Below are 22,229 nucleotides of genomic sequence, written 5' to 3' on the forward strand. Positions count from 1 at the left end.
CAGAGTATAATGTTTTTAGTAAGAGAAAGAATGCCAGAATAATGTGGGAATTTTTGCAGTGTAAATCCATCCTAAAATTATCTTTCCAAGTAATTCTCATAGTTTCATAATGTGAATGTCCAAAAATCACATGGTGTTTGCAGGTCTTTGTAACTTTAGCTGTCCTGACAAAAAAAAAGACAAAATCACTGTAAAATATTTTAAAATATTTTTCTTTCTCTAGGAAATTTACAATAATTTGTGTAATCAATGCATAAAGGGATAAAAATAGAACTCTATTTTTTCTTATGGAGAATTTAAGCTGGGTTTGTGTTTTGTTACTGAAGTTAAATCGGACTGCCACCAGGGGATGCAAATGCTTCAGTCTTTATTTCATAATATTAAAATGTCCACCTGTTGCTAATGTTCTGGCAGTCTTTGAAATATGCTGCTAACTAAGGACCCAAAATGGTAGTAGCTGAGGAAAAAAAAACCTACTGAAAAGATCCCTGAGTATTTGGGACTTCAAGGGCTTTTTCAGTAAAATGCGTGGCAGGCATAAGGAGTGGGGGGACGGCACACACATAAAACAAGAGTTGGGCTATGTGTTGATGTGCATTTCTGTTTCCTTCCTTTGGTGTGGTTTTTTTTGTGGTTTTTTTTGTTGTTGTTTGTTTGTTTTGTTTGTTTTGGTTTGGTTTTTTGGGGTTTTTTTTGTTGGGCTTTTTTTGGGGGGTGGGGGAGGTGGGGAAGGATGTACCTTAGCTGCTGGAACATTGCCCAAATTACCCATTACTTCAGTGCACATCATTAAATGATTGACACTGAATTGGTGGTGAACCAGTTTCATGTCCAGTTGTAACAAGCAGCAAATTTCTGCTTTCCCCTCTCCAGAGATGGAAATGATGCCCAACTGTATCTGCATGGGGAAGAGTGAAAATCAGCTATTATTATATTTCTGAGATGGTGCTTTCCATGCCTGTGTTTGTAAAACATGTTCTGAGCTCATTCAGCTGAGTCCACTGATAACATGCATACAGTTTGATAAGCAGATAAAACCCTTTGTTAGGGAAGGAGTAGAGAAATGAAATTGTCATTTTACCCTAAGCTTTTGTAGGGGAGGAAAGGGTCTTTCTAGAGGAAGAATTGTTAACTGGATCTAATGATAATTGTGGATTTGGGAAAACTAGTGGTGTTTATGAGCTGTTTGACAGCCTTTCATGTATAATTAAAATCTTTGCACACATACAACACATTAAGATGTTCAGCATGTTCTCTAGCAATCAGTGAGACCAGATTCAGTGTTCTGGATACTGAAAACAAAACAGAATGCCCAAGTAGAAATAGGTAAGGGGGATTTATTGGACAGAAAACAGTAAACTGTGTAAAAGGATCCTTCTGGAAAGAGATGGCTCAGAAAGCCCTCACTGTAATTCCTTGTATATTGGCAAAGATGGGATACATCACAAGCCTTTACAGATTGCATTTAAATGGTTAATTTATTTCTTCATTACTATTTCGGCATCACTGCCAATAGTACATTATGATGCTGCTATTGGTGGTTTAAGGACAGAACAATCAGTCTAGTCCTTTTTGTCTTCTACTATTTATCCTCCTAGTGCTCATTTAGATTTTGCAACTGTTGCAGTAATTTCACCAGGAAGATAGGAGCTGTAATACATGGTTGAAGCCTAAATAATCTTTGGAGCTTCATCTTTCAATCTGAAACAGTAGTTCAGTGAAGATAGTATACATAATCAGCTTTTTTGGTTATTTGCTTCTGCTTCCACACTGCCTTTTTCTTTCTGCTGTGATGAACATTTATGTACCTGTAGGGGAGCTGGAACTGCATGAAAACTAATGGAAAAAAAGCCCTACCAATTTTTGAAGTCTTCAGTCAGATAATTTGTCAGGTCTGGTTCACTGCAAGCCCTTAGGAGTGGTTGTTTGGTACAGGAAAAAGAACTGAGATGTAAGAAATCAAGTCTAAAAAACAGACCTTCTTCCCAAATAAACAAGCTTGGGCTTGTTTAATATTTTTTAGTGACTTACAGCCTCTGACCTAAGTATCAAACAATTATAATAGCAATAGCAATGAAGTGGCTATAGATGAAAAAAGAATGTTAAAATGCTTGTGCCTGTATTTGTTATCTGAATACACCATGAACACTTGTCCTGGTGAAAAGTGCCACTTCCACAGTTAAAACTAGGTATTTTGCAAACACATCTTGCATGTTTACAGTTTAGGTTAAAGCTGTCCTTTTTGCAGCAGAATCATTGACATTTCCCTGCTTTGCCCCCCTCCTGTCATTTCTGCAGTCAGGGTTGGACACTATGTGGGTGCATACAGTGTTACTAGGCTGTGGTCACATTGCTGCAGAGTGCTGCCTTATCCCCTCATTTTTGTCATTTTCATGTGCCTCAAAATTCTACAGCAATAGCTACTTCACACTGAAAGTCACTTGATGTGGGTGAAAATGGGGAAAGGTAGATTTAAATCTGGTAACACATTTGTTTTTTGATGCGCAAAAATACAGTCTCACATCTGCAGTGAACTTCAACCAGCCATTTTTGTTCCTTAGCAGAGCTCTGGCAGCTCTTGACAGCTGCAGGAGTCTGCACATCCAGAGCTCCTCACAACACTAGCACTTGAACTGTAAGGACTTTAGTGTGAGTGGGTCTTTGTGTGCCTGTGGAGTCCAGTAGGTTAGGTTAGGAGGCCTATAAACTATGTTGTTTTATTGTTGTTATTGAGCATTACTGTACAGAGTTGCATTCTTAGATTAGAGCCTTGATTTAGAAAATAAAACTAAAATACTGCCATGCAGTTTCCCCCAGTTTCACTGTTACTCTTTGCAGCTCTAACCTTTCTGTGAGCATCAGTCTAGAATATGCGGCACTTTTCTTTCCTTCTGCAGGTTTTTCATCAAACCTCTGAAATGTTATTCTTCCCAAGGTTTAACATATCCCATAAACAGCCCTGATATCAATTGACTCACAGCCTTCCAATACCATTCACCTGCTTTCTGTTTCTGGCTGGAAGTCTGGCATTAGAGATGATTGCACCATCTCTAAGGTAGTCAGTAACAGAAGCTGGCAGAAAAGGCATTTTAGTGAGTCTGAAGTTCACTAAAGCATGTTTGAGCTATTTGTACTATAGGTAACAGTTTATTACTTTACTACTGGCAAAAGGAGCTTGTAGCTTTTCCAGCTGCTCCTCTTTTATCAGCATTACTACGCACCAGATGAATTACTATTGTGTGATTTAAAGTCAGTGAGATTAACTTAGTTTGAAATGTTCCCTCAACTACTGGCCAAGGAACCCAAACAAGAATGCTACTATTGGAATGGCACTTTCCTCTGCTCAGCTGCTCTTGGTAGAAATCTATGTGATACAAGTTTTTTTTATCTGTGGTAAAAAATGTGTCTACAGGATGCAAAATTGCACATTGCTGTAGAGGCCTGTGATATCTATTTAAAGTGACAGCTGTCTGTCTGTCTTGCTGAGAGGCCTTAATCCCAGTCACGCTATCTGCTGTGCTGAAGAGGCCCTAAGTAGGGCAGCTTTTAAACCTCTGGTCTTGTCATCACTGTGTGAAATTTAGCCATTTTCCAAACTTGCTGGTACATGATATCCCCATGACTGTGTTTACAGTTCCATTATTGTAAGATATTTCTTCAATTCTTTAAGGAGATTTTTCCCCTAAATGTGTTGACAGATGTGGGCCAAGTCCATGCTTTCTAGGCTAATAACCATTAAAAATGTGATCATTGACTTCATTAAATCTTACTATTTATTTTTAATATGTTCCAATATCAAGTTCCAATTGGCCAATATGTCTAACAATTCCCAATAGCAAAGTTCTTGGAGAAGGAGCATAACAGCAGTTGGCAGCAATCTCACGAGGTCGCTTAACCCAGCAGTCCTGTGAGGTTCTGCTTCTATTTTCAACACTTGTGCTTATAGGCAAAATATCTTATTCCTTTACACATGGAAATTTTCTGTTGAATTTTTAATTGCTAGTTCTGCTGCCCGGCTTTGCTTTTTAAAGTCTTTGCCATCTGCTATGCATATCCACATATCTTTATATAATATGTCTGTAATAGATAATATCAAGGGAAAAAATCTAAACTTTAAAAACCTGTTACTTGAATTCATTTTGATTTTAAGAAAATAGGCTACCATATAATGAGAGGAAATTCAATATTCTGGTTCACAAGCTGTGAGTAAGTTATTAAAGAAGGGTGTGCTTGTAGTTTTTAATCATAATAATTTTAGGTCATCTTTTATGTGGTACAGAATTAGCTTCCTTATATTTGTGTCAGACAGATTATAATAAAACTTTCTCTTCCCTTAGATTTAACTGTTTGGGATTGTATTACAGCAAGTGAAAGTGGATAAAATTGTTTAGGTAATTTTGGGAGCTGTTTTGCTCAGCACACATCTCTCACATATTCATTATGAGTAGGCTTGGAATTCCTGAAAGTAGGCAATTGGTATACAGATTTATAAAGTAGTAGCTTTCAATTTGCTTTTTATGAATGCTTGAGTCTCAAGTGCAGGTCAGTATAAAAAAATGTCTACAACTGCACAACTTAGCTCAGTGAATTGAACTAATCACTACAGTGTAAAACACAACACATAACAGAGGATAATTTGCCATTTTATTCATTGTCATTGTCTCCCAAGTAATAAATGGCAGAACAAAAGGAAGTGTCCTCAAGTGTTACCAGGCGAGGTTTAGGTTAGATACTGAGAAAAAATTTTCTTCACTGGAAGAGTGTTAAGACATTGAGACAGGCTGCCCAGGGAAAAGGGGTGGAATCATCACCCCTGGAAGGGTTCAGAAGATGTGTGGATGTCACACTTGGGGATGTGGTTTGGTGGTGAACACAGTGCTGCTGGGGTAATGGTTGGACTCTGATGTTGGAGGTGTTTTCCAGCCTAATGACTCTATGAATGCTGCCATGAAATCTTACCATTCATCACATAGGAGGCTAAGCATGTTGCAAATATCTATTTGCAGAGAGAAAGCCTAAGAACTGGAGCCCTTTGAATTATGGTCCTAATATGTGCCCCAAAGATGATATCATCTCTCTGTTAGGTCAACTTTTCATTTAGTCTGGCTTATAATTCCAGTTTTTATCACCCATTCAATAGCTTTTTAAAATAATATTTCATTGCTTCCTTCCATGCATCCCTTCCTGCTTGGGAGGGATCCTTATAAACATCCATGGAGCTCTCTTACCTTCATCACTCTCATTTTTAAAATTCTCATTTGACCTAATGGCTTGTAAAAAACGATGAGCTGCTGGTGTGCTGTGACTGGCAGGCATCCTGTCAGGAAAATATTCTTCAGTAATTAGTGTCTGCTTCACTGTTTGAAAATATTTGTAGCTTCCTACCTTATGCTTGCCTTGTAAGGTCCTAGGAGGAAGCACCTTCTTGAAATTCTGTGGATGGACAGCAACTGTGAAAAAAGAGTGTAAACTAGAAACCTAAACCTTGCCACACACACTAATTAAAGTAATGAGTAATAATAATTTAAAAGCTCAAGTTCTCTCTAAGGTGCATGCTATTGCTTAAAAAATATTGGTTGTTGTACAGTTTTAGTTGTGATTCTGTTTGGGATATAGGGAGCAGAGAATGTGAATTTAGCCAAAAGATCTTTCTAGAAAGATATTTTTTATTTTCAGTGATATGAAAAAAATATTAACGTAGATGGAAATCCGATTTTTGGAAAATCTGAATTTGCTTCTATTACTAAGTAGTGTAGTCTCACTGAAATTGGCATTTAACAAAGCATTTATTGGAGTTGTTGAGGCAGCTGGTTCTTGGTTAGGATAGCATGCCTTTTTCGTGTCTAAGTCTGAAAATACTGTGTATCTCTAAGGCTGAATAAATTCAGTATTCAGATATGTTTCCTTGGAAACAACTCATAATTTAAAAGCACATGCAGCAAAGCAGCCCTTATGTAATTTATTAAAGTGAAAGACCTGGCTCTCGTGAGCCATATTAAATAGATCAGCCTTTATTGGCAGGAAAAAGGAATTTTCTTTGATTACAAATACAGCTTTTCAAGTGCTATTAGATAGTGAGATATTCATGAGTGGGGTTGATACTGCTGCTATTGTGCCAAATTGTGTTGCCCATTTGGGTGAAAAAATTCAGTCACTTTCTTCCTGAGGAATATGAATACTCAGGACACTCTCCCTATCTTAAAAACTTCCATCTTTATTGCTGCTAGAGTGCTGCGATTTAGAAGGGGTTATGCTGCTCTTCCTTTTCTAAGAATCCACATTTCAGGGAATAGAATTCCTAGTTTGAGTTTAAACAAAGGAAAAATTTCCTTTCAGTTCCTTCTCAGGGCACTATTTCAGCTATGTCCTTATTTGTATTGCAGTAGAATGAGTGATCCTCACAGGTCTATATTTTAGACTCATAAAAATATATAGTGTCTCTATTCCAAAGCAGTCTCCAGACTGGAATAAACAACACCTCAGTTAAGAATACAGTTCTGCAGACTTGTTTGAGGCAGGGAATTATTTGGAATGAGAATGGACCAGTCCTGTTCTAGGTGGCAGAAGGAAGTTGTTCATCTTCCCAAGCCTTTTAACTGCTGAGATTCCAACCTAGGCAACCTAAGTCATGCAGCCTGAGAATTCAGTTCAGATTTCTGAGGTGTCAGTGAAAATACCTGTCAAACTGCCTGTGTACAAGGTCTCTAATAAGTAACTTTACTTATCTCTTCCCTCAACCAGAATACATTACTTATCCTTCCATTCTTTTTTACTTCTTTCCTTACAAAGCTGCTAAAATGGTCTCCTAGAGTCAATGACCTTTTTTTTTTGTTTGTTTTGTAAACATCATCTTTTTAAAACAAAAAAACCACAAAAATCAGAAGCATTATAACAAATAATTTCTTTTCTTGAATTTATTGTACTGCTCTGAGTCTGAAAGACTTTGTTGTCCCAGGCATACTTCCCTAAAATTGCCTATTTGGCCTGATGGGCTCTGTTTTCAGTTCACTCACACGCCTGAGATAATTTTGCAATCTCTTCTTTCTTGTGACCTTTTTTTCCATAATACAAACACCTCAAACTATGTAGACATAGATTTTATACTGTTTGTGTATTTGTTTAAACAGATTTGCCATGTTCCACAATGTCAGGATACCAAAAGAAAACATCCTGAATATAGCTGGAGATGTCACAGCTGAAGGGAAGTACTCAAGTTCTATCAAGGTATGAAATAAGGTCTTGTTTCATTAAATATACAAAGGTAGGTTGAGAGACAGAGCAATGGGCCTCTTATGTCAGGAAGTACTGGATACCTGAACTTATGAAGGCTGTTGGCAATTTCACATGAGGTATGAATGCTGGTTTTTTAATTGCCTTTCAGAGATGTCTCAGCTCACCTTGCTGACTTTACTGAACTTTGTGGTTTTTGCATGACCCCACTGATCCCAAAGAATTTAGAGTTTGACTGTGTGAGGCATGACTATTTTGGCTCTCACCTGAGTGCCTCATCTGAATGAGTCAGGAGACAAAATTGGCAAAATTGCTTCTGCTCATGCTACCAAGTTACATCTTTGTGGGGGTTAAATGAAATGTTAGCCTTAGCATTCATTCAGTGCTTTCTATTCATTCAGGAGGTTAAAGAACGTTTCAGTGCAGCTCTGGGATCCTTGTCCAGTGGCAGAATTATGATCACAGGAATTTCCACAACCAACTTAAAGCTTGCCTTGGCAATAGCCATTCGCTTCTCAGCAGCTCGCCGTCAGTTTGGACCAACTGAGGATGAAGAAATACCTGTCCTAGAATACCAAACACAGGTAAATACTTTGGAATTCAATCTACAGACTTCTATGTAATGAAACTAACATTCCGAGCTACTGCAGGTCACAGTGAAATTAAAGTTGTCTGTGTCACCTGAAGTATCATTCTGGTACAGCTATGGGGGTTCATTCCAACTCAAAACCTTCTCCTGGCATGACCAGGCTTTTAGAGCAAGTTCTTGGAAATTCATGTTTCTCTGAAGTAGGTAGAAACATTTGTCTTCTAAAATATTAACCCTGTAAGAGAAAGACTGTCTTACATACACATGCAAAAGTACTGCAAATGTAGAAAGTTGCATTTGTCTCAAAATATCAGTGTTTCTTTTGTTGCTATGCTGTTTCTCATTTGTACCCTGTATACTTCCAAAGTATAGAGCTCAATAACATTCATTCTGGAAAACTCTCAAGCTAATAGTGATTTAAGAGGATTATAACCAAGGTTTACTTGCAGTTGATGCCAATTTTTCTATTTTTTTGCTCTGAAAAAAATAGAAAAATTGTATGTAGAATAACTAGGAAAAGGGGAAAACTCAGATCTGCTGAATGACAGAGGTAATTATATAAGTGCTGAAAACAAACCTGCCCAGTTGGTCCTTGCAGTGTGGGTGCCTTTTTCCAGGTTGACACTTATCTTACAGTGTTGAAAGATTTCTTGAGTTTCTGCAAACTGGTGGAAGGTGCCTTCCTTCCACCATTTCTGAAAAAGCCAGGATCTGCTTTCTACTATTCTTTGAGTCTCTCAATTTTTCCCAGTTTTGGCTTGTTCTGTGGGTTCTGCTTGCTGAAACTCTCATTCCCTTCATTCTTTACCACAAAGACTTTCAAGCACTTTTTCTTTTCCTTTGTGAGCCCCATGAAATGGTTACAACCTCTGTATGTTTGTACTAAGGAAACTTATGAATTGTGACTGACCCTGGCATGCCAGACATTTTGTAAACACATGGCAAAAATATGTCTTTGGTCCCCAAAGCCTCAGTGAACTTTTTCCGTGGTTTAAAAGAATGCTTATCACAAATTCATGAAATGTGAGAACTAAAAGGATATAACCATGACTTGTATGAAGAGAACAGTAACCACCTATAACATAATTAAATATAATTACATTATATTATAGGTGGTTATTGTTCTCTTCTCCATTAAGTAGTTTTCCATTTTGAACACAGTAAAAATTAACGAGTTGGTTCAATATAGTAACTATTAAAAACATATATCAATTTATAATCAAATCAAGTTAATTCCTTTTCTTTTCCAGCAATGGCGTCTTTTACCTTTTCTGGCTGCTGCATATGCCTTAGATTATTTCTCAAAGTCCCTGTTTGGGAACTTTGTAGAGTTTTTTGCAGGTGTTTTGACAAAGCAAAGGAATCAGAGACAGGTGAGATATTTACATATTTCCTCTTCATTGAGTTCTTACTATAATAAACTGGAAACTGTTAAATGGAAAGCAAATTTAGAAGTCTTATGCTCTCTTACAATCAAGAATGACAGAGCAATGTCTCAGAAATATGGGGCATTCAAAGTACTGATTGAAGTTGCATTAGAAAAGCATTCAGATTTGTTTTGATGGAGTGATTAACGTTTTATTGGTTTCTGTGGGATTGTAGGTTGTGTTCTCTTGCAGAATTTTTTATCATAAATATATTATGATGATGTAAATTCAACTTATAACTGTTGTAAATGATTCTGTGGGGAGCATATATCAAAGATTTTCTGAAAATATCTTAATTCCTGCACAGACTCTCTGAGTCGTACTTGAGTTTGAAATTCAAATTCATGCATTAAAATAAATATTCTTAGTGAAAAAAGTTGACTTCTGAGCCTTAGTACTGAATTTTTAATCCACAGTCAGCCCACTGGAAGTCATCCCTTTACAGAGGAAATACTTTAATCTATGAATCTCTGTGCAAGGACTGATTCTTATCAAATTAACTGCAGTATTGTGTTTTTACAACATATAAATTTTATATATTTTTATAATTTTTGGCAATAAAAAATTTTAAGGCCTACGTACTGCGGTGTATTGCTCAGGTCTTTTTTAAGTCTTCAAGCTTTTTTCAGCTAAAGTAAGGCTCATGAAATAACTTGTACTAATGGTGGGGTAGTTTAATTTCTCCTCTTTGCACAAAACACAGAAGAATCTATTTGATTCAAGTTTGATATCAGGTTTTTACCTGATACTTCATCTCTGGATGTCTGCAGTGCAGTCACTAATCTTAGGGGAAACAGTGGCTATCAGGAGAAGGTCATGATAGGAAAGAATCTCATTGTTGAAAAATCTAAGAATGTAATTCTTATGGATTCCTTTTGTTCTACAGTAGATCTTAAAACAAGAAACATCAATCAGGGAGGTGCTCTTAAATAAGCTTTGGTTGTATCAAGCCCCTATCTCCAGAAACCAGAATTCCATATGCATTTTCAGAAAGTCAACAGAACTGTGCTACTGTGATTCTCTGGAGTGTCTGAGGGTGTACATAAAAACTTTCTTCCTCTTTGCAAAACTGATGCTTAAAAGATCAGTGAGAACTGTGTAAGGCAATAAACTTTATAAGTATCCTGTTGCTGGCTGGGGAGAGAAATACTGCTTATGTCACAGAGGGAATAGAAGCTTTTTCTGCACAGGCCACTCTCAACCACCTGCTTCTCCATTTTTGGGAGGGAAAGCTTGGCAGGTGGCGAGTTAACTCACTCAATGCTGTGCCTGCTGGTACAGCTGAGCTAAGATGTGCCATGTGCCATTGTTACATGGTGTAACAATAATTTGTGTCACGTAACAAATTATTGTTACACCATGTGCCCATGTGTGTAACAATCATTTGTTACCTGACACAAATTATTGCTGTCTCATATAGAAAAGTTGGTGCCGAGGTTCCTCAGTTGTGGCAGGGTTTTTCTGTGGCACCAAAGAATATGCTTTGCACTTACATAGATCTCACAGAGTTTTATGTCTGTATTGCCAGTTACTGTTCGTTATAAAGCAGTACATGTACCTATGGCTTTAGCTGGTCACCAGCTTAATTTCTATAAAAGTTATTCCTCATTTATAATTTGTTTTTCACAAAGGCTGATTTGGGACGTGAGATTCATGCTTTATCTGCTGCCAGCAAATCACTGGCATCTTGGACTGCTCAGCAGGCAGCCCAGGAGTGCCGAGAAGCTTGTGGAGGGCATGGTTACCTTGCCAGTAAGTTACAGACACTGCATGCACTGATCAGAAAGAGAATGGTTATTTTGATGTGTTCTTTTACTGCTGTTGTGCTATCATTTCTGAATTTTAGCAATGTGTTTAGAAAGTATTTTATTCTCATATCCATGTTTTTAAATGTTGTTTCATACCTGAAATATGAAAAAACTCCCTAAACCCGTACAGGATCTGCACCAGCATTTGGAAAGACTGTGCAAGTAATTCAGTGTCAGTTTCAAATATAAAGATGCAGACTTTATAGATGAAAATTTCTCTTTTAAGTTTAATGCAACACTTTTCTAAAATCTTTACTGTACAAGGTAATCAGTGAATTTTCAAGCTCATCTGTTTGTAACAGTAGTTTTACATACAGGAATGGACAGCATTTTGTCACAGAATAATTATTTAATCTCTCTTAGCTTCTACTAATACATTGCAATATCTTAAACCATGCACTTGCTCTTAAGTGAATCGTCTGGGTGAAATCCGAAATGACAATGATCCAAACTGCACATATGAGGGAGATAACAATGTCCTGCTTCAGCAAACCAGCAACTACTTAATGAGCTGGATGAATTGCATAAAAGGTATGTTTTCATTGTGGAATCTTACTGCACCTAAAAGTGTGTAGCTAATGGAATCAGGAGGTAATTTCATACTGAAAGCAATTGACAATCATTTAATAATTTTGTGGAACATAAATAATGTGCTTCAGACTTCATCATATGGTGCATTCCCAATACAGAAATATTTGCTGCAAGAAATATTCTTTCTTCTGTCTTGCAGCAGCTAGCTAGATGTTTTGCCATCCCTAATCAGGTTAAGCCATATCTTACTCCTTGTGAAGTGCAGTTTAGTTCAACTGAATTACCTCAGCACTGCATCCAGGTCTGAAGAGCTATCTACATGGGCTTTGGTTTTAAACTAGAAGATGAGAGATTTAGTTTAGATGTTAGGAAGAAATTCTTCTCTGCACGGGTGGTGAGACACTGGCACAGGGTGACTAGAGCAGTTGTGGATACCCCATCTCTGGAACTGTTCGAGGCCAGACTGGATAAGGGCTTGGAGCAACCTGGTCTAGTGGAAGGTGTCCTTGTCCAGGATGGGAGGGTTAGAACAAGATGGCATTGAAGGTCCCTTCCAGCCCAAACCATTCTACGATTCTGTGACTTTGTATCGGTAAAGTCATCATAAGTCTGTTTATTGTACTTGGAACAGTTCATATCACCTGACTTGGTAGCAATATCCATCACCACATCTTGTAGTTCTCTAGATTTTGTTTCAGTTTTCCAGCAGTGAGTTTCACTAGCATCTTACAGAGCTGGAAAACTCAGCAGTTGGAGTTGAATCTTAGGGGGAATAATTACAGGCAGTGATGTCAGGTTTTTCCACACTTGTCTACCAGTCCTCTTTTGGCTGGACTAGGCCATAATAAAATAAGTATTATGGTCTAATTGCATCTGGCCTGTCAAGTGTATGCATGGCTTTGTAATAGGCTTTTAGTTCCAAATAGTCTGATTTCTTTTCTCATAAATCATTTTTATTTTCTCTGGTATTTCAGATAAAGCTCCTTTTGAATCCCCTTTGGGAACAATAAACTTTTTGCAAGACTACCATCATATTCTTGGCTGGAGATTCACAGCCATTAGTGTTGAAGATTGCATGGACTCCTCAGGTAGGCTTCTGCTGTTATTAAACTGATTTGAGAATTTTAAATTCCTTTCCAATGGAAAGGATCCAGAGATTTGAGATTCAACCTCTGCTGCTTATTAGATATTTGTCATATTTGCTGACATTTCTTGTATTACATGCATTTTTATTTACTAAGAACATAGTTTGCATTTCAAAATACATTCTGTTTTGTCCAAATTCATTTCTGCAATGGAGGATAGCATCAGATATTATTTTTTCTCTAGTCTTCCCTTAAAATAGCATCTCTGAGTTAGGGTTTTTCACCAGTGTATTGCTGTTTTCCCGTTCTAAGGGGATTGATTGCTACTACCTTCTATCACTAAACTAGGTTCTTTTAGAAAACCATACAAGGGATTTACAAACATGTTGAAAAGGCATGAAGTTCATCTGCTTTTGACAGATGCTTTTGTTGTATAGAGAAAAATTAGTAATGGTAGAAAGAGTTCCCTGTAGTTTTCCTGCTTTACTCTGCTATAATCAAGTAAAGTATGACATTAGATGCTGCTCCCATTTTTGTATCACTGAATCCAGATTAGCCCTTGGACACAAAAAGAATACCAACACATAATGAGAGAGCAGCTCATGTTCTCTCATGCAATACCTACTGAACCAGACCAGAGTTTAAAAAATGTCTGGATCTGTTTCTTGATCCATTCTGTTAGAAACTGGACTGTTACTCTAAATACCTTAAATTAGGCAGCATGTGAACACTCCCTATACCCTAAGGTATCCTCTACATTAAATCTTCAGCTAAGAAACAAGCAAGCTGGATTCATGCAAGGACTTCATGCTGAATAACTTTTTGCCTTAATAGTTCTAGACTACTCTTAGAAATATGACACAATTATGTACAAAGAGAGTAATTTAAATGTGATTACATTCAGCCACCAGTGAAAACAATGCTGCAAGTAACATGCTTCCTGTAATTGTGGACTATCTTCTGTTCTTGTATTCTCAGAAGAGACTTTGTACCTTGCAGGCCTAAGTCTTCATATGAAACAAAACAAAAAAAAATTATTCAAGAAGTCTAAACTGAGCTATGGATACACATTGTCTTCCAGCTTGGGGTTAGTTTGAAGTAGTGTAAGGCCAGACATGATTATGTCTTCATTGTATCCTCACAATCTGACTGTTATCCCCAGATATTTATTGTATCTACTTTAATAGAAAAAGTGGCATGTCAATGGACTGATTAATTAATGCTTTCACTTTTTGTATCAAGTAACAAAATCTGGGACTGCAGTAGAATTTTCATGTGACTTCTTGCATCGTAACTATGAATGTTAAGAATTTTGCTTTTTTCTTTTTCCTAGTTCCTTTAGCAGCTTATAAGTGGTTGGTTTGCTACCTGCTCCGAGAAAGTGACCTAAAAATGAATAAGGAGAAGCAGGCGGGACAAAGTGATTTTGAGGCAAAAAACAATTGTCAGGTAATACTTAATAATCTTTCTTATTTAATTTATTTTTTTTCATCCAAGTCTTTCAGTTTCTGTTAGTTTTATCTTCTTTTGTCATAAAGTACAATTTCCTGAACCATAAAGCAGCAAGTCAAATAACTAATAAAACTTCATACCTGACCATGTGCATTGCACAGAACATGATAGCATGAGGACAGTTACCATCAGTAGAAATCTTCCAGGATATATTCAGGATATATTTCCCTTCAGAAAAGTTGCAGGCATGTGCTGTGTGATGTCTGCAATTTTGATAGCGCAACTTCTGAAGACTGAATCTGTTAATATTAAATATACTGCAGCATCTGATTATTACTTCTCCATCTGCACTTGTGGCCAAATACATAGTGTAGGAAAGAATCTTGCTCTGGCAGGTAGGTAAACTAGATGACCTAATAGGTCTTTTTCATCTCTAATTCCTGTAGTGCAAAGTACTCATGAAAGATACCAGACTGACAGCATTGGAACCTGAAAAGGAAACATTGACAATTTACATATAGCAGATCCACTCTCTCACCAGAGAGTTTTAACAGCTAGGAATGGCTTCACTCCAAATTTCAGTATTTATCCCCAAGCTCACCAGATTCCTCTACCACCTCCATAAGAAAAATTGGCTCACATCCAAGGAATGAGCGCTTGTCATTTGTCACTGAGAAAAGTCAGTTCCCTGAAGATGGTCGGTGTCACTTACTTTATCTGCAAAGCTAAAAAACAGCAGGAAGGAATAGTCAACATTCAACTCTGCACCTAGAAAGTTCCAGCCTGGCTTCAACAGGAGATGATCTGTGTGAAACCACTAATAAAGGGGAGAAAATTTTTCCTGCTCTTACCATAGAAGCAGCTTATTAGAGAAATTCTTCAGGGTCAGATCAATGAGAATTGCCAGAAACTCCAGTCTGATTGCCTGTCAGTTAGGCAGGTTTTGGTGAAGCTGGTGCTGGGGCCAGTGCAATAGAGAGAATGGTGAGCTTGGAAGTATGAAGATTGTCTTATCTAATATATTTAAAATTCAAAGAGGTTCAGGCACACAGCTGCCTTTGAGATAGGTGTTGATTTACTTTAGGTCATTAGTTTTTCTTTTCTCCCAACAATTCATCCTCAGGACAGCAAGACTTTTTATTTTAAATGTCATGCCTCAAAAACATTTGAAAATTATTTACAAGCTATGCTTTGAAGACATGTACATATTTGATTTAAAACTTTCTGGGCATGAAGAAACACTTTTCTGTCAGACCAGTGGTTGACAAATACAAAATGTTTGTTCATGCTATGGGGGGTCTGGAAGACATTCCTAGTCTATCCCTAGGTTATTTTGGTTTGAGCACAGTTTGATAGAAACTGTACAGAAGTGAAAGCAATGGGAAAGAGGAAAATAGATTTATAGGGGAGAACAACAGGAAAACAACTCTTAATGTTTCATTTGGGATATTAAGATGCATTTCATTCTGACTAGGGAATTAGCATATCTCTAAAACCATCTAGTAAGGGGGCAGTCCTCCTTAATGCTGCAGAGAATAGAGGATGTGTATTTTGCTGTAAATAATAATTTATAAACGTATCTGAGCTTGGACATAAGTGTGCCACTGGGCAGCTGCTGTTCAGAGAGACAGTGATCTTTGGAATATGCTTTCTTTACAGGCTGCAGTGGATCTAAATGCAAGGGTATTGCAAGTATTTAAAAGAAAAGAATTAAAACTAATCAACTAATTCTACATGGAAAAAATTAAACAGCCAAACCTTAACAAAACAAACTTAAAACAAACATGAGTTACATCATTGCAGCAAGTCAGCCAGGACAGCAATGGCATCATATTCCCCTGCTGTTCACCAGCTAGACTGTTGTCAGTCAGCAATCTACTCCATGGCAGCATATATAACAAAGCTGAAGTATACAAATGTAGAGAAGTGTTCCTATACACATGTACATACAATCACTTAAGGTTATATACTTTGCATTAACAATAGCTGGTGACTTGGCTTTCTCATCAGATAATTGGCAAGGACTAGTTGAATAGTTCCTTCAAAACATACTGCAATCTATTGCAATCCATCATCAGAATCCACTCATGCTAACATGATCAGATTTTATTTATTATTTGAAGGGACTGTAATAAGTTTTCAATAGGAAGATTTTTATCCTCTTTATAAAACTCTGGATCATATAAAATAAATATAAACCTACCTTTTTCTTCTTAGATTCATGTAGGTTTCTTAATAATCCTAAAATCAGCAGACCTGATTTTACACTGTCTTCTCTCTGATGTATTTTCTTGATCCCATAAAGCCTGGCTGCAACTGCCAAATTAAACTGGTAATAGGCACTCAGTCTTACTTCTAATAGGCATTTCATGAGACATTCCATAACTAATCTTTGCACAGACATTGTGGAAAGTGTTTTCTCCTACCGTTAGAATTTCTCCAACTAGATCATCACACCTGAATCAGCAGAACTCCACTAACTCCACCAATGCCATTCTGCACAGGCTGAGGGCTGGTTCTTTGTGTTTTGTTCCTCAGTGTTTTTCTCCCCTGTCTCCTCAGGTGTACTACTGTCGGTCTCTGGCTCTGGCTTTCATTGAGCAGACAGCCCTACAGCGCTTCCACGACTACAGCCACGATCCCAGCGTCCCAGCAGCTCTGCAGCCAGTGCTGAGGCATCTCAGTGCTCTCTACGGGCTCTGGTCCTTGAGTAAACACCTGGCTGTGCTCTACCAAGGTGAGATCAGCTCCCTGAATGTGCTGTGCATGTCACTTTTACAAAAAGTATTCCTTGGATGGGGCAGGGAATCCTAGTGATGATTTATGTTACAGCATTTTCTTACTGCTTGTTTAATATAAAACAATCATTCACAACCAAATTTTCAGAAGCAGGAATCTGCAGTCCCAGAAGTCTCTCTCTTACCTCAGAGATGATGGAGAGATAAGAGGTTTTGCTGTGATCCAGTGCTTGTGTGAGAGGATGAGGGATAGGCAGCAAGATGCTGTAGTGCAGCTCATTACTACAAAAGGCTCTGCATAGCTTAGACTAAGAGTTTTGCAGTCAGCTCATTAATGAGAGGCTGTCAGTTCAATTACACAGGTGCAGCTACCTAGTCTTGACTACTGAACTCATGAACTTGGCAAAAACTTTTTATGAATGTAATCTTAACTGGTATAAGCTTCTCTGTCAATATTTTTAAGGTGGCTATGCTTCAGGGGAACAACCTGGGAAATTTATTCAGGATGCTATTCTGAAGCTCTGTTACAGGGTAAGCCTGTTTATTGTGATTAAATATATAGTATATAAGCACTCAAAAAGAGATACATGGCTTATAGTCATCAGATTGTTCTCTACTTCATGGGGTAAGTTAGCAGGATATTACAGTAATGGCTTCTGAATAATTTTCTGTGAAGTTTAGCAACTCACTGACCCTGAATCTAGTCTTAATTTATTTATCAATAAATGGAAAACAGTATGTCTTACCAAATAACGCCATAGCATTTGTGGCCTTGCAATCTTCATTGGAAAGCCAATGAAATGTTTCAATCCAGTTCTTTTTATTTCATTGTTGAGCTAGTTTGTGATTTTTTTTTCTTTTTTCTTAGCACAAAAGCTTTCCAATCTGCAACACATTCTTTGCAGGTCAACAAAATTTCAAATAAGAATCTGGTCATCATGTTTTTAAAGTCCAAAAATATATGTGTTTATACATGTGAACAGCACCATATTGGTTAAAATGTGTTTTAAACCCCCTAGGTAAAGGAGGAAAACATTTGAAATACAGTCTCTTTTGGCAGTTACCCTGGGAGTGAAAAAAATCAAGATAAAACTAGGCTACTTATTGTGGACTTCTCTTAAATTATCAAAGCTGGTACTTTATGAAAATAGTTTTTATGTTGCTCTGTAGTTCAGCCATAGACAATTACAGAAGTTGTCAAATGTGTGTCTTTTGGTTTTAAACAGTTGAAAGATGATGCAGTTGCCCTGGTTGATGTCTTTGCTCCTTCTGACTTCATTCTCAATTCTACCATTGGTAAAGCAAGTGGAGAGGTAAGAAAACCCATTGTAAATTTTGTAACTTTAATCATGAAGAAGATTATTGCCTGCAATTAGCCGTAACATATTCAAGACATTTCACAAGTACAAAAGAAAAGAAAGACAAATTTTCAGTGTAAAATACTACCAGAGTTAAATTGATGTCTGCAGAAAATGAACTTTTTCATTTACTGGAGATAAGCTTCAATGGGAAACTTGTACAGTATTGCTGTCTTTTGCTGTTGTGGGCATTTGTGCACTGAACTGGAAAAGGGCTGAGAGAAATTTTTTGGTGTAGTTACACAAAGCTAGAGTTAAGAGCATAAGAAAGGCCATACTGGATTCAGTTCACAGAACACTCTGTGGCTGGCAGGGATGGATGGCCAAAGAGAACACTGGGAAACAGATGAAAAAGTGAGGTGTTCTTTTCCTGATGTCTCAGCTGTTGGCAGTTTAAGAGATGTCTCATGCCATAGGTTCTATTTGTATCATTCTATTTGGTAGCCACAGATGTCTGTTCTCCATTTTTTTCCATCCATTTTCAAATTCAGCTGTCATTTGGCTTTTATCACACCATCATTTCTACAATTTAATTATGAGTACAGTTAGAAAATACTTCCTAGTCCCAGTCCATATCTATTTACTATCTATGGGGGTCTTTTCATTCCTCTGACAGACCTAGTTTTCCTTCTCTGTGTATTTTCTGATTCTGCCATATCCTTTTTGAAGTAGCATAACCAGACCTACAAGCAGGACTCGGGATGTGAGTGCACCATGGAGTTGGCTACAACAGCTCCTGGTCCCTCCCTGCCTTTTTTTTTTTTTTGACATATTTCAAGATCTGTCTTTATTCCAAAATCTCAGCAAACCAAAATTCTTGTTTACTGAGCCAAACCTACTCATCAGGGCCGAGCTGTGGGATAACTGTTCTGCAGAGACCAATGTCACAGCACAGTAGTTTGGGTTGGTGTGGATGGATGCTGCAGACAATCCCTGGAGCCTGGGGAGCCTGCCAGGATGTTTGACAGGAATGCTGCATCAGACTTCGTGGTTTTCAGTATTTCATGTGAATTCTTGTCTGAAGTTGCCCCTTGTTCCCATGGTGATCCAGCAATACAGAGGGCAGAACAGATGTTTCTAAGCTGACCTAACACAATGATTACTTTGTTAGCAGTCTCTACAAATGAGGCAGGAAAGGCTGGCTCTACCTATCCAGCCATCTCCTAGAGGTCTGTAATCATCACTGGAAACTTTGTTTCCATTTCTATAGGTTTTTTTGAGGATTAAATTAATGCAAGGGGTCATGGGAGGGGAGCTCTGACAGTAACTCTTCAGAGAAAGAACATAGTTTGTTAGGATGTTAAGAGTATCTGTATTGGCCAAAAGCCCATTTTAACACATTTTTCTGTCTCTAGCAGAAGCTGTGAGCAGATGCTATAGGCAGAAATATAAAATATGGTACAAGTACACAGTGATCCATTCCTAGAATAGTATCCCCTCTCTAGCAGTCACCTGGAGATTTCTTATCAGTAGCTCATAAAGCTGTCATGATGGATTTGGCTGGCTCCTCCTTGGGTACCTCTTCGCTCTTGCAAATGCAGAAGCCATAGAGACTTATTAATATTAGATACTAATATTAGGAGTATAATATGTGAGAAATGCATGTAGGAATCTAAACACTTCCTCATGTACTTAATTTTTTATAAATTCATTGAATCATTGAGAAAATAATTTTAATCAGTGCTATTCAACCCATGTTCTATAGAATTCAGGAAGGTTTTCTGAATTGCCTGTAAGTCTGTGGTTTTCAACATGTGTAAATATTTTCAACTGAAATTCAAAAAAGGCTGCCAATCCCTCACTCAAAACACTTACTAAAGATCATTGTCTCCTGGCTGTCTATGTTTAATCCTCTATTCATTGCTATCTTTGCATCTTCTAAGAACCAATGCAAACATTTTAGTAAAAATTAGAGTATTTTAAAGAATAGATTATCCAAGTATAACAAAAAGGTGAATTTAATTCAGGATAAGTTGTGTTGTGCTGTAAGCCACAGATCACAGCTGGAGCTGAGGAAAAGTTTCAAATGTTTTTATAGGCAGCTTTAAGCCCTAAAGAAGAATTTAGATTCTCTTTAAAAGGACCTTTGATGGTGTGGATAATTTCTCCATAAAAGTTTTGACAGTCTCAGCCTAAGTCTGTGAAGGTATTGCCACATTTATTGCAGGATTAATTAAAACTTGTTAGACAACATTTAATCAAAATTAGAATGGAATAAGTAGTTAACATTAGCCCATGTAATCAAGGTGAAATATATTTAATATTAAATATATTCTATTTCAATATTTATTTAAGTCATCACAGATATTTAGGACCACAGCATCTTTAGGTGAAGAAAAATGGCATTTCACTTTATGGCACCACACTGACTGCTTTTACACTACATTATTATTTTGTTACACTGTGCTCTCTTACTGCTGAAAATATGTTTCTTCTTTCCTGATTTTTCTATAAAGTTATTTAAAGTTTTAAGCTTTTGTTAATTATGAATTAACAAATATTAAAATACTACTTTTGCAAAATTTGCTTCTTTTTAACTCTTCCGCAAAAAAATGCAAATTAGTAAAATGACAAATCAGCAATCTGCTCTTGAGTGAAGAATTTCTTATGCTCAAATCAAACCGCTCACACTGGGAAATAAGTTCTGTTACTTTCCAGAAGTGTGTTCAAACAAAGATAACAGCAGCCCTCAGGTTTGGACAGAACAAAGATTGGCTTAATATAATCTTGTTTCCAAATTTCTACCTTCGACAGTACAACTCATGTCAAGTTGAAAACCAGAGATAATAAAGGTTTCTGGTTTCCTGCTCTTATCCAAGGATGGTCTAAATGATTTACACAGAAATCTGATGTTTACAGTACTTTCAAATTTTGTGCTTATTGTTCCGTTTGTTCTTGCCTGTACATAATTATTCACATTTTTTATCTAGAAATTCATTCAAAATCTCATTTCAGCTATTAAATTAACTTAATAATTTATCTTGCAGAAGTTTTGTTTCTTCTCTGTGCATTAATCCTTTTTTATTATTATTTCGCAGTTATACAAAAATATGTGGGGAGAGATCCTTCAAGGCAACAAAGCTCTGAACAGACCTTCATGGTGGGCGGAATTTTGCATGAATAAACCTGTTGTAGGCAGGCTGAGGTCAAGATTGTAAACCAAACAGCTTTTAAAAGTCTGGATGGGCCTGAGATGGATACCTTGTACAAACATCAGGAGGAAATGAGACCATATGAACGCTGAAAATTGAAGGGATTTTCGCTGAGAAGTGCCAAGTTTTAAAATAACTTTGAAATCAAGTCCAGCTTGATCTGAGGGACTGTTAACATAATAATGACAAGATCAAGAGCAACACATCTGCACACTATACATATTTACTCAATTAAATTTTAAAAAATGAAGATTTATTTTAATCACTGCTTTGCAAAGTTTATATTAAAAAGATTTTCCAATCACTCTCTTGTTGTTACTTTCATATTACAGAAGGTAAATAATTAAAAAAAAACATTTTCCACCAGGGATTATGAATAAGCTGATAAAGGCAAAAAAAATTTAGGACAGGCTGGACAAAACCTGTATTAACTATGATTATAGTGAGAGAACATTGGGGGAGGCATCTTTCCCTCTGCTCCCCTGTCCTCAGATTGCAGAGAACCAGCCTGTATTGCCTTTCAGAAGACCAGAAAGGAAGAGCTCAGGACAAGCAACGGTTTCAGTGTCAGCAGAGGCAGGTGTCTGTCCTGAGGGCACAGGGAGCTTGCTGGCTGCCCCAGTTCTGAGGAACCAAACAGTAACGTGGCAGCGTGGAAAGATGGCTCTGATTAGTGTGTTGTCTTAGCTCAGAAGTGGGAAATTGGAAACAATCACACTGTTAGCTTTTAGCTGAAAGGAATGTTCTTTTAATAAAGATAACTTCTTAGCCAGACTCAGAGCAGTCATAAATGTTAATAATTTTACTACCTTAAGTCCAAGGTCAATTACAAATTATCACACTCAACGCACTTCCATTT

The 22,229-nt window shown here is 37.2% G+C and overlaps 1 protein-coding gene across 3 annotated transcripts in view; it reads left to right on the forward strand.

The window, feature by feature from the left end:
* The window catches only part of ACOX3 (acyl-CoA oxidase 3, pristanoyl), a 29,060-nt gene extending 7,386 nt beyond the window's left edge, over window positions 1-21,674 (forward strand). For 2 of the 3 annotated variants that reach the window (XM_005424739.2, XM_031060078.1), the window contains exons 7-17: window positions 7,128-7,224; window positions 7,632-7,814; window positions 9,070-9,192; window positions 10,878-10,998; window positions 11,466-11,585; window positions 12,560-12,673; window positions 14,004-14,119; window positions 16,685-16,859; window positions 17,324-17,391; window positions 18,087-18,173; window positions 21,257-21,674. In XM_005424739.2, coding sequence (XP_005424796.1) covers window positions 7,128-7,224; window positions 7,632-7,814; window positions 9,070-9,192; window positions 10,878-10,998; window positions 11,466-11,585; window positions 12,560-12,673; window positions 14,004-14,119; window positions 16,685-16,859; window positions 17,324-17,391; window positions 18,087-18,173; window positions 21,257-21,376 — 1,324 coding nt within the window. In that variant the 3' untranslated portion in view covers window positions 21,377-21,674. The remainder of the gene's footprint in view (window positions 1-7,127; window positions 7,225-7,631; window positions 7,815-9,069; window positions 9,193-10,877; window positions 10,999-11,465; window positions 11,586-12,559; window positions 12,674-14,003; window positions 14,120-16,684; window positions 16,860-17,323; window positions 17,392-18,086; window positions 18,174-21,256) is intronic. The other variant, XR_004082132.1, reaches the window with a different exon arrangement.
* The last annotated feature ends 555 nt before the right edge of the window (window positions 21,675-22,229 follow it).

This window comes from Geospiza fortis, unplaced genomic scaffold, assembly GCF_000277835.1.
Source record: "Geospiza fortis unplaced genomic scaffold, GeoFor_1.0 scaffold147, whole genome shotgun sequence".
Classification (NCBI taxonomy): domain Eukaryota; kingdom Metazoa; phylum Chordata; class Aves; order Passeriformes; family Thraupidae; genus Geospiza; species Geospiza fortis.